At 38.8% G+C, this 12,477-nt stretch overlaps 1 protein-coding gene and 1 pseudogene across 1 annotated transcript; both read left to right on the top strand.

The window, feature by feature from the left end:
- Window positions 1–1,334: 1,334 nt before the first annotated feature.
- On the top strand, window positions 1,335–5,791 carry LOC115665934 (peroxisomal (S)-2-hydroxyacid oxidase GLO4-like). The gene is made up of 9 exons (XM_056307223.1): window positions 1,335–2,082; window positions 2,155–2,232; window positions 2,329–2,453; window positions 2,572–2,629; window positions 3,333–3,395; window positions 3,675–3,744; window positions 4,952–5,052; window positions 5,286–5,390; window positions 5,515–5,791. The coding sequence occupies exons 1-9, from the start codon at window positions 1,753–1,755 to the stop codon at window positions 5,692–5,694; spliced, it is 1,110 nt and encodes a 369-aa protein (XP_056163198.1). The 5' UTR covers window positions 1,335–1,752; the 3' UTR covers window positions 5,695–5,791.
- A 2,130-nt stretch (window positions 5,792–7,921) lies between these two features.
- On the top strand, window positions 7,922–9,913 carry LOC115662684 (protein PHLOEM PROTEIN 2-LIKE A1-like; annotated as a pseudogene).
- Window positions 9,914–12,477: the final 2,564 nt, after the last annotated feature.

Genomic DNA, 12,477 nt, shown 5'->3' with positions numbered 1-12,477 from the left:
TTTGAAGCATAAAATCCTTGTAAGACATGAAATTGATCCGCGTCTTCCGACTCTAATACCTTCCAATCAACTTTGTCAAGTATGTATCATCACGAACTCCCCTCTAAATGATACGAAAGAACAGTTCTTCCCCACCACAAGATGGCTGGGTAATATTAAGTACAGACATAAGTGCTTTTAGGAAGTTGTTAATAAAATGGATGCTGCTGTGGTCGTGCATTTCCTGCGAACATATTTTTGCCCCTACTCATCCTCTACTCTCTCCTCTGCAGTCTTGGGGCCTCTGTTTATTAGCTGATACTTCTACCCTCGTAGCCCATGCCAGCAGGTCATAACCTTTATTCCCGCGTGTACTTCAATGAAATTTAATTTTAGCCTTTTATTCCAACACAAAGTTCACATTGACAAACCAGATTGAAGATTGTCCCGCAAAATCTGATAAGAGATTCCCCAGTCATATACTCCCCAGGATCTGCTACAATGTTAAAGTGAATATATTGAGTATCAGACTCTTTCGGCTTATAGAACAGAAAAGACGGAAGAAAATGGAAAAGAGAATGGTTACTATCACGAAAAATCTCAAATTGGTACATATAAGATAATTTTATCACAAATTGATACTTTGACCATCAAAAATTCAAATTGGCAATTGACGGGTGTACCAGTTTGGGATTTTACCCTTTATTTATTATATTAATTTGTGATTTCTCGTGATATTAATCCAATTTAAAGGAGGGTAAATTTGTCATAAATGTACAAATTTAAAGTTTTTGATAATCAAAATATTAGTTCAGGATAAATTTATTATAAGTATAATTTTTAGTGATTAAAAAATTAATTTGAGATAAATTTACGTATCATGTATCAGTTTTGTTTTTAACGGTACTGACCCAAAGAGAATAATGGCGGGCGGCCTTTCATTGGACGCGATCGCTGGTAATCAGTAAATCCCCCATCCCCAACAGTAACTTCATTGTCATTCTTTAGAGTGACTCCAGTCATTCGGCCAGAGGTTTTGCTCCGTTCGTGTGAAAACCCAAGGCTCCCATTTGCTTATCCTGCGAACCATCGTACCCTTTGGATCGTCTCTCTTCTTTGATTCGAGTGCGCAGCGCAGAGCAACTCCCCTGCTCTGCACTTTTTTGAGCATACGTATGGCTGAGCGTCTGCGATGCAGAAAGATCGCATTCTTTTTTTTTATCCTTGCATAGTCATGACTAGCGAAACGATTATTGACCGTCATGTAGGAGTGGTTAGGCTAGCGTAAGATTCTGAATACGGTTGGGCTACGCGTTTTGATGTGTTCGTGTTCTGTAGTTGTAGGCTGGTAGCCATGGATACGTCGAGGGAAGTGGGTGCATTACGATCCCTATTCCATACCTTTCACTCTCCTGTTTAGTAATAGTGTGAATTCGTGTGGGCACATTTAACTTGCAATTCTGCCATTAGTTTATGGTAAATTGTTTTAGACCTTCATTCGCGTGAGTGTGTGGTAAAAAAGGTGCCGCTATATGGTGCAGTTAGCTTAGCAGCACCCTCAGGAGAAATTGTTAAGCTGTTGAGGTAATAAATGCTTAAATTTTCATTCAGGAAACATGGCTGAGGATCATGTCAACGTGAATGAGTATCAAGAATTGGCTAGGCTAGCCCTTCCGAAAATGTACTATGATTTTTATGCGGGTGGAACGGAAGACCAGTATACACTTCAAGAAAACGCGGAAGCCTTTCGCAGAATAACGTAATGCCTAATGAATGCTGGTCAGATTAAAATCTGCAGCAACCATATTATGTTGTTCGGTAATTCTCAACACATGTATTTCTGGTAGGTTTATGCCGAGAATCCTCATTGATGTGAGCGAAATTAGTTTGTCAACTACTATATTGGGCTATAACGTTTCTGCCCCCATTATGATTGCTCCAACTGCTAGGCATAAGTTAGCACATCCTGAAGGTGTGAAACCTGAATTTTCTTGGGGGAACTCTTTTGCACGTTTGCTTGTTTTGATTGTAGCGATGCAATTTTTCCGTCTTCCAGGAGAGGTTGCCACCGCAAGAGCAGCTGCTGCATGTAATGTCATCATGGTAATAGATAACCAAATATTTTTAATCTTAATTTTGCTGCTATGACATACTCAATTCAACTTTTTACTCTAGATTCTTTCATATATGTCTATGTGCACTGTGGAAGAGGTCGCGTCCAGCTGTGATGCCATTCGATTCTTTCAAATATATGTAAGCATCTATTTGATTAAGAATCCCCAGTTTTCTTGGCTTTGTACATTCTCCATTAAGATTTTATCTCAATAATCAATGCATCTCCTTATGCAGGTATACAAGAGACGGCATATTACAGCTCAGCTAGTACAAAGGGCTGAAAGAAGTGGATACAAAGCTATTGTTCTTACTGTCGATGTTCCCAGACTTGGCAGAAGGGAGGCAGACATAAAGAACAAGTAAAATGCTTTCCTCTTCCTCTCTCGCTCCCTCCCCCATCCCCCTGGGGCATGGATATCATGGTCATAAATCAAACTTCGGGTACAGTTAAGCTCTCTCTCTCTTTCTCTACGACAGAATGATAGCACCTCAGTTGAAGAATTTTGAAGGTCTACTCTCAACTCAAGTTGTCTCTGTGAGTGAATGATTTCTTTTCTACTTGAGGATCTCACAATAGCAATATATTTTTACCTATTCAATGGAGATGCACGCATGGGGAGGTATCTATGTTCTTAATATCTCATCGACCAATCTCCTTGATGGCATGGAGGCTGTTTTCGTCATTATCTTCATACCCTGCTATATGCTGCTCTATTTTTTCGGTGTCTGTAACTCTCTTTGGCATTAGCAAGGTAGCAAAACAAAAAGAAATGCTCACTATGGCGTTCATGTTTGTGGATGTCAAGGTATTAGGCTCAGCCTAGAGGAGGTTTATCCCAGTGAGCTCTGTGCTTCCCTTAAGCAAAGCTTGCCCTTGGGGCAAAGAGTATTGTATTCTTTGACGCTCTTTTCTCTATAACTGTTCAGTTTGATTATATCTGTTTCTGGAGGAGTTTTTTTATAGTTCATTTGCTTAGAGAACATAATTTTTTACCCTCGTATCTTGGGCAAAGAAACAAACGGTTCGGATAACGTCAGGCAACAGGAAATGTATGGTTAATACTTGATCGATGAAGACATTTTCACTGCCTAAATAACCTCTAGAGAGATATCTCAAATTTTTTTTTTTTGGTAAGGAGATATCTCAAATTTTTTATAGTTTGGTAAGTGCAGAAATTAAGCATAACATCTCTCTCACTCGCTCTCCCCTTTTCCTTTGCCTCCGCTGCAATTTGCAGGATGACGGTTCAAGAGTAAAAGCTTTTGCTTATTCAACTGTTGATGCGTCTTTGAGTTGGAAGGTGAGCCTCCATACCATCTTAAATTACTTTGTAATTACTCCTTGAAATTTATTCTGGGATGATGTTTTCATCAGAAGAATCGGGTTTTATGAACGAATGAGATGTGTGAGGGAGTGCCATCCAGTGTAGAAATAGTTTTAATAGCTATCTTATGATGACTTTTTTCATTCAATTTTCCCTTGTGGCCATGACCTACAAATGATAAGTGGATCTTTTTAATGACTCTATTCGCTTTATTTGGTATCTTGTTGGTCATGTAACTAAATTACAATGCTGCAGGACATTGGATGGTTGAGATCTATAACAAAATCGCCGATTCTGATCAAGGGAGTTCTTACACATGAAGATGGTAAGATCTAGGATTGTATTCTCAAAGAAAAGTGGTTGAGGATTCGTCTGAAGACCGTTTTGTGTCCTATTCAACTAGAGCTTACTTAGCATATTCATTGCTTAAACCAGAGTTCCAAAACCAGATCAGAGATTGAGCTGAATTGCTGTCCCATACCAGGTTGAACTGATCGAAATCGGCCAAAAACTGTAGCTAAAACCTTCCAGTTTGGTTTTAATAACACTAGCTTAAATGAGAAGTCTTACATTAAGATTGCTCAAGACCTGGAAAAATTTGTACTTTAAGGTTCCTTTTAATTTTATCCCAAAGTCGAGAAGATATTACTTAAAACTTCAATATTTGCTTCAAATCAATCTGTCAACCAATTTTCAGGCAGGGTAGCCATAACTAGCAACTGACAAGACCGTCTGTCTTTGAGCTAATTTGGCATTGATTCTTTTGATAGATAAAAATTTTAACTGCAAATGCATGCATGAGCAAATGGATCATTGCATTTGCAATGAATATAAAAGGAAAGTCAAGAGTGATGGCTTGAGAACTTGTCAACTGTGCCAAAATCTATTTTTGCATTCTCAATTGTGCTAGATTTGATGGAGTTCGTCAGGGATATGTAATAGTGCAGATTCGCATGTGTGCTGTTGTTTTATTGTATATGAGGTGTGAACCCATTTCTATAGTGAACACCACATCATTGCCAGTTCGTCACTGTATAAGCAGCCCCATTAGTTAGGTATGATTTAATCGACATTGAAGTTCGAGATAGTGTGAAAAGCAGTTTTGAGGCTTAACGTAGAACTGAAAAAAATCCGTAAAATGCGGGAGAAATTTGTGATAGCTTGAGGTTTGATTGTATATCTAGCTTTGTAGAGGGCGAACCTCTCGCATTAAACTTTGAAGATTCGTCAGCTCATCTTGAAAGGAAACAATATTATGCCTCAATTGGTTTGGTAATTCAAACATAATAGTTATTCTAGGGGGCGGGGAAGTCATATCAGTTAGGAATTTTGATGGTAATGGGATACTGCCTGTCTTCAATTTGTCCTCGCTGCTATGAAGACCTTGTGTTCTCTGATATTGGATTGAAGCATCTTATTCGTCTATTGGAATTTACTATTTTGCTTCTCAGTATACTCTATCTGTTGTTACTACTATTGGTTGTTGCATACTCGACAACCTTATCAACAAGCTTGTATGCCCTCATTGGCAGCAATTAAGGCAGTGGAAGCAGGTGTAGCTGGGATAATTGTCCCAAATCATGGAGCTCGACAGCTAGATTATACTGCAGCCACGATATCAGTTCTGGAAGAGGTGCCTATTTTTACGAATTCCTTTGATCGGCAGGCTTAATAATAGATTCCAGATCTTGGAGCATTTGTAAACACTGGATAAGAGTAAATACACCCGGTTTTGCCCCCTGAAAATAAAGCACAGTTGTATTCTGTTTCTCTCTATTTTTACAAATGCATGAACATGTGCTGCAGCTAGTCATCTCTAAAACATCATTTTGGTCATCAGTATTTCTACTAAACCTTCGTTTGTAGGTTGTTCATGCGATCAAAGGGAAAGTCCCTGTTTTTGTTGATGGAGGAGTGTGGCGAGGAACAGATGTTTTCAAGGCATTGGCCCTTGGGGCAGAAGCAGTACTGGTAAAATCTTCTAATTAGTTTGTAGAAACTGTCTTTTCACATTACCAAAACACCTGAATCACGACTGAATAAGTGAACTAGGACAATTGTTGACATTCTCCTAGTAGTGGTCTTCTAACTTTAGATAGGAAGGCCTGTTGTATATGGGTTGGCGGCAAAAGGGGAAACTGGAGTTAAAAGGGTCACTGAGATGCTGAAGGATGAGCTCGAGCTTACGATGGCACTATCTGGATGTCCTACCATAAAGGATATTACCAGGGGCCACGTGATAACAGACCGCGAGAGACTTCATTCCTCTCTCTGAATTCGCGCTGCAACATCCATGAAGATAAGATTCACATAGGCAAATAGACCATACCCTTGTTGTATTATTGTTGGTAGTTTGCCATGTCATGTAAATAGCTGTCTGTGTTTCATGATCAAAAAGATAATTGGACTCAAGTCAGAGCATGAGTAGATATTATGATATTCAAAGCTGGTTTTTTTTCTTGTTTCATCAGTAGATGTTAATGTTTAATGGTACCATAAAATCCTTGTAAGACATTATATTGCTTGTCTTTGGACCTTCCAATCAACTTTGTCAAGTCAGTATCATTACGAATGGCCCTCTAAATGATGCGAAAGAGCAGTTCTTCCCCACCGCAAGAAGGCTGGGTAAAATTAAGTACAGGCATAAGCGCTCTTCGGAAGTTATTAATAAAATGGATGCTCCTGTCGGTCGTGCATGTCCTGAGAACACATTTTTGCCCCTACTCATCCTCTACTCTCCTCCTGCAGCCTTGGGGCCTCTGTTTGTTAGCTGATACTTCTACCCTCGTAACCTAAGCCAGCAGGTAATAGCAATTATTCCCGCACGTGCTCCGATGAAATTTAATTTTAGCCTTTTTTTCGAACACGAGGTTCAAGAACCTTGACAAACTAGATTGAAGATCGTCCCGCAGAATCTGGTAAGAGATCCCAAGTCATATACATTTCTACAGAACCAAACTTGGAACACCGTGAAGAAAATGAAAGGAGTGAAGTTCACCTCCCCATAATCACTTCGCCAATGTTTGTGCATCAGTCTGCTTCTGCTCTTGCTTGTAAAATGGATCCTACAGATGCAGAAAGATACAGTATAGTTCAGACCGTACAGAATTCACACAGACGTGGTCATGTTACGTTACTGCATGTCAAGTCAGAGAAATTTTTATCAAAGACAACATCTTTAAGTGGAGAGAAAATGCAGAGGGCGCAATATCGTTTCACAAGCTCAGACTAGTCTAGCTTTAAACAAACAAGGTAGCACATGTATGGTTCCAATTTTCATGATAAAATGGCTTACTAGCTCCGGGCAGTTAGATGAACCTTAATCAGATATGTAGTTCAGGCAATACCAATTTACAACATGTCAACTTTTCATCGTCCAGTTTCTATATGTTGTATAATAGATGCTGTGGTCAGAAAGTTTCGTGGAACATCCCTCAAGACTCAGGAGAAACCCAGTTCCTAGCTCTGAAACCATGGCCGTGTTTGCTTCGTAAACTCATTTGGAGGATGTCGGTTGATGCAAACAAAGTCGGGGTTAAGGTTTGAAAGCCTACTTGCAACGTAGTAAATTTATGAGAGGTGACAAGAAAGAAAACTAATTCGACGGTAATGGTAAATCTGTGACAAACAGAAGGGTAAAACCCTAACTGATACACCTGTCAACTGCCACGTGTCATCCAACTCAGCAATTTGATGGTAAAATTTAACGGAAATTAATAGAGGGTAAATTTATCACAGGCGTACCAGTTTAGAGTTTTTAGTGGTCAAAAAATTAGTTTTGGGTAAATTTGTCACATGTGTACCGGTTTGAGGTTTTTTGTTATATCAACCCTGTACATAAATGGATGAAGGTTTGTTTATTCCGAAAAGAAGAGTTTTTTTTTTTGTCATACCGAGAAAAGAGTTTGTGAGCTTCTATATTAACCTTGTGGAATTGAAGGCAAACATTATGGCTTCTCTCTTCAATGCATCCACGACTTTACATAAGTACAGATAATTTATTTGTGCTTAGTTTATGAATATTTCAAGTTTTGATCAAGAGGGTAACCCAAAGAAAGTTTTCTATTGAAAAAGACAGGGGTGAATTCCCTAAAAAACCCCAAACTTTAGGTCAAGTCCCAAATCTGCCCCGAACTTTTTTTTGTCTAAGAAAAAATCCTAAACTTTAGGTCCAGTCCCAAATCTGCCCCAAACTTTTTTTTGTCTCGAAAAAAACCCCAAACTTTAGGTTCAGTCCCAAATCTGCTCCGAACTTTTTTTTGTCTCTGAAAAAATCCCCGTGTATCCAATTCAGCAATTTGACGGTAAAATTTAACGGAGGGTAAATTCATCACATGTGTACCAGTTTGGTGTTTTTGATAGTCAAAAAATTAAATTGGAATAAATTTCTTCACATGTGTACCAGTTTGAAGTTTTTCGTGATATTAACCTTTACTTTTACAACTATTAATAGTGGGTCCATCGATATAATTTGGGATAAATGAAACGGGTAGCTCCTCTCTCTCTCTCTCTCTCTCTCTCTCTCTCTCTCTCTCTCTACACCCTTGACACAGGAGCAACATTGGCCACCTCCTGACATGGAAGCTGAAGCTGAGATCCATGAAGAAGCCAAAGAGATGGGCTCACAGACGCCTAACCAAACAGTGGAGGCAAGAGTAACAAGACCTCCACACAATTACGTGGCCATCGTGAAAGATTCTGACGTGCCCATTCAAACTTCCTCTCTCGACATGCTCTGCGATCAGCTCTACGACGGAGTGGTTTTGCAACAGGGAAAGAGAGTGAGCCTCTCTCTCACTCTCTCTCACACACACACGCACGATTTTTATTACCTTCCTTCTAAATTGAAAAAGAAAAGAGCATTTTATATGGACTTTGATCTATGCTGTAATTGTAGAAATGACTACGAAATTTCATCCTTTCAGAAGTACTGGGTCGACAGGCATCTGAACAAGAATTGCTTCATGGTGTTTGCGAGGGAGCTTGCAATTACATGGGGCGACTCCGACCAGTACTGGGGATGGACGACCGTCAAAGAGTCCGGGTGAGAGGTGTCAATATTCTAAAAAAAAAAGAAAAGAACAAAGAAAATGAGATCATCATTTCTCTTGGAAAACTTTGCTAAAAAAGAAAAAAAAAACGTTTGATTTCCTCGTTGTTATCAAATTTTCTTTATCTTGGACAAAATAAAGCGAATTCACCTCTTGTGCGCGTTCAGGTCGTAGGCTGCAATGACTTGTAGTTTGTTTTTAGCTCCCTGCTGCTTCGTTTGAATAATTTATGTTCATCTGTATACCAACTTGTGCAAAACATGAAGTACACGAGCTCTAATCGAAAAGTACGGATGTTTCTGTTCTGGTACTTGGTCAATGCACTTGTAGAAGAAAATTCACAGGCATGTGAATTTAACTATTTCATGACAGATTGTTTATCATATAAAAGCTATTATCATTTTCGCCTTTTAACCGGTGATGGAGTGTTTTGAGAGGGTTAACAATCTTCTATCCTTTTAGTTAACATGTGAAGTTAAGTATTTATGACCATTGGTTCAAATTTTTGGCTTGGACATTCTAATGTAGTATTGGAAATTCTATATAATAGTTCATTTCCTGCGTGGATCTCATTCCTTGCTATTCTATTCCACTTGCAACACAATTGTCCCTTTGTTCCGGCAAGCGCTTCTTATGCAAATATGATCTGCACTAGGAAAATCTATTGAAGCAACTCATGTGTAGCTATTTTTTATTTTTTTCCATTTCATCCTCTAATTTGATGGGGCAGTGAACACATTAGCGATTCTTCTTCCGCAAAAGTCCAACCCTAACATTGAATTTTAATTTTCACAGTAATGTGGATGTTGAGGTAGCTGAACTGAGAAGTGCGTGCTTGCTGGAAATCAGTGGGAAGTTCCGAACGATCATGCTCTCTCCAAAGACCTTGTATGAAGTCTCGTTGGTGGCATCAATGACTGAGTCAAGTCAGGGTTGGGGCGTTCCCGTGAACATCAACCTTACTCTACCGGATGCGTCGAAACTGGAACGCATGGAGAGTTTGCAGGATATGCCCTGAGGAAAGTGGAAAAACATTTTAATGAGCGAATTCATGATTTCGTCCGAAAATATCGGAGAAATCACATTTCGTATATCAGAATGCAGTGCTAATTGGAAGCAGGGGCTAGTCATCAAGGGTGTTGCTTTTCGACCCAAAAACTGAAGTTGGTAGGTGAGGCTTTAGCTATTCGTTTCTCATGTTCAAAAGGGAAAAAGCAGCCTTGATTAGTGGATTGTTGTCACGACTCGCATAAGTTAGTGGGTACCAATAGGTATGTGCACATTCTTCTTACTTGCTCACATTGTGAGGCATGTTATTTCTTGTTTTCTTGAATTTATTGTTATCTAAAGAATGAGAGCTTGGAACTTTGGTTTATTCAACTCTTAAGTGATTGGCTGAGTGGTTAATCACTTGATTTGGATTTAGTAGATCGTGTGTTCAAATCACAGTGTCATCCATTCCTATTAACCTTGGGAGCCATGCCCGGCCCTTTATGGGTGAAGCCTTAGGTGATACACGTGAATGATCGATTTGTGTGTATTCGTAAGGATAAGTCGAGTTGCAAGGCTTGGATACTCATGTTAATTACAAAAAAAAAAAAAAACCTTTGATTTATGTGAAAAGATGAATTCTTTCACTCCCTATCAATCTTACTTTCCGAGTTTCAAGAGGAAGCTCTCAAAGCCAACGGGATGGAAGGAAAGTTGGTTCAAAGGGATATCGATCCTTCGTTAGGCTTATTAATCATATTCTTATCTACACGCTCCATTCTTGATTAAGATACGTGTAGTCATCTTGTTGAGACTATATACTATATATGCTGTCTTTTTTTCAATGCCCCCACCTTCCAAGTTCACTTAATCTAAGATAAATTACCCTTAAGTCCCAAACCCCGTCTTGAAAGAAAATTTTTAAGAGTTGAACTATAACAATTATCATTGACAAACTGCCAGACTTTTAGGGTGCGTTTGTTTCATGAAAAATGAGTGATTTGGAAAATATTTTCCAAAAAATGATTGCTTATATCGTTTAGAAAAATTAGTCAACGGAATATGTTTTCATTATCGATAACAATCTATGCCTAACTATTTTCGCAGGCAATGAAAAAATTTTCCATTCATTTATTTTTGCAAGCGATAAAATCGATTATTTTTCTGAAAATGTTTTCAAAATAGTTCGTTTTCTACTAAATGAATGCACCCTTAGTATAAAGTTAAATAAAAAGTATCTCCTTGAGCTTGTAAAAAAGAAAGAAAGATTAAACTATAACCTTTAGCAGTAGTGTACCTGATATCAACTCTTTCCGCTTCCGAATAAAGCAACTTACTTTTGTGTGCGAGACTAATTTCCTCGAGCTTGAAACGAAGATTTTGAGTGCCATCCTTGTCCAAGCATCCCAAAAGCAGCATTTAGATTCTAAGACGTGGGCCTTCTGACATCAAATTCTCTCTTTCCCATTACTAAAGAAGCTTTGATACCTTCCCTAAAAGCAAAGCAAGACTCGGATGGCCATGTCATATGTACGTCCGATTTGAACGCCCTGAGAGTTTTAATAATTTGGTCCTTTCGAATTTCGAATTTCGGTTTTATTACCAACCGGATTCACGGGAGCTTATAAGGTATATTGATGTACCGTGCTCTCACTTTTTTCTACAATTTTCACACTTGGTTACGACGATTTGTGATAATGTCGTAAATCAATTTTGCCGTGTATTACCGCATTTTTGTAGTTGATTATGATGACATGTCGTAATATTGTACAATTGTTTGCTCGTTTTACGACGAGGAATATCCTTTACCGAAACTTCGATTTTTATTAAAGTAGGTTCTGTGGCTTGATTTCTAGGAAAATCGTGGCGAAAAACAGAGTGTAGTGCAGGGTTATATGGAAACGGGTAGAAATTGAGTGGATTGAAAATGGATTTGAGATCAACAAAGTTTCTAACTATGTTACAATACTCCTATGAAAGCTGTAAAGGACTTGAAGGTTAACTAAAACTACAGGAAGTTGTAAACGCAGGAAGTAAAAGTACAGATAAAACTAAAGTGCATATAAGCTTGAGTGTTTTTGCATTGTTGTCGGGGGGTGGTCTTCTTTTCTTCTTTCTTCTGAGTATTTATATCTCCTCCTATCTTATAACTGCTTGTCAGTTACTTTTTTGTTTTCGAACTTTGAATCTTGGCGCTTTCAATAACTGCCTTATTTACCCACGTTTTCCAATTTCATTGTCCACCAAAACTTGATCTCAACTGCTGGGATGACTTCCAATTTGAATAAATAATCTCCCACGATCTGCTCGTGCTCACTATCTCCGCTTTTTGCTCATAACTTCCTGTTGTCACGATTCACGTGGCTAGGTTGTGATCTTGCCGATTTTCGTAAGCTTCAATATTTCCCGAAATGTAGACTTTTCATGTTTCGGTAAAATTACCGATTCTCTCCAATCACAGAATTCGGGACATGGTGCCATTCACGCTTACTACATTCCCGAATTTTATCCAAACGTACTTCGGCAGACGACTGAGCTCCATTGTCCGTCGGATTTTGACATTAAACCGACTTGACATCCATGCCGATTTTGGTGTAAACAAATGCCCCCTTTTAAAAGAATTAAAAGAACTTTTAATTCTTTTAAATGTCAAAGAAATAGTACCTATTCTTGACGTCGCTTCGTCACCTTGCTTCGCGCGCCTACCTTTTCGTCTCCAAAACACTTTCTATAAAAATCGTTCCTTTTTCGTTCTTCTTCATCTTCACCTTTTGAATCTCTGCAATCTTTTCCGACACTCTACTAAAATCCATGGCTTCCAAAGCTTCCAAGGACCAAACTTTCTCCTTTTCTGCATCGGATGCCTCGACCGATATTATCTATTCCGGGATTCGATAATTTTAAAGAAGGATCTCATCATTCTCTGCATACGGAATGATTTTGAAGATTCTTATATCCTTGGCCCTGTTGCTCACAATCACTTTTTCGTTCCACAATGCCTGTCAAACCGCTTCCCT

This window comes from Syzygium oleosum, unplaced genomic scaffold (genome assembly GCF_021117445.2).
Source record: "Syzygium oleosum isolate NSW1041296 unplaced genomic scaffold, Sole_v2.1 Sole_v2.51, whole genome shotgun sequence".
NCBI lineage: Eukaryota > Viridiplantae > Streptophyta > Magnoliopsida > Myrtales > Myrtaceae > Syzygium > Syzygium oleosum.
The sequence above is the reverse complement of the archived record's forward strand: the minus strand, read 5'-3'. Positions and strand labels throughout refer to the sequence as shown.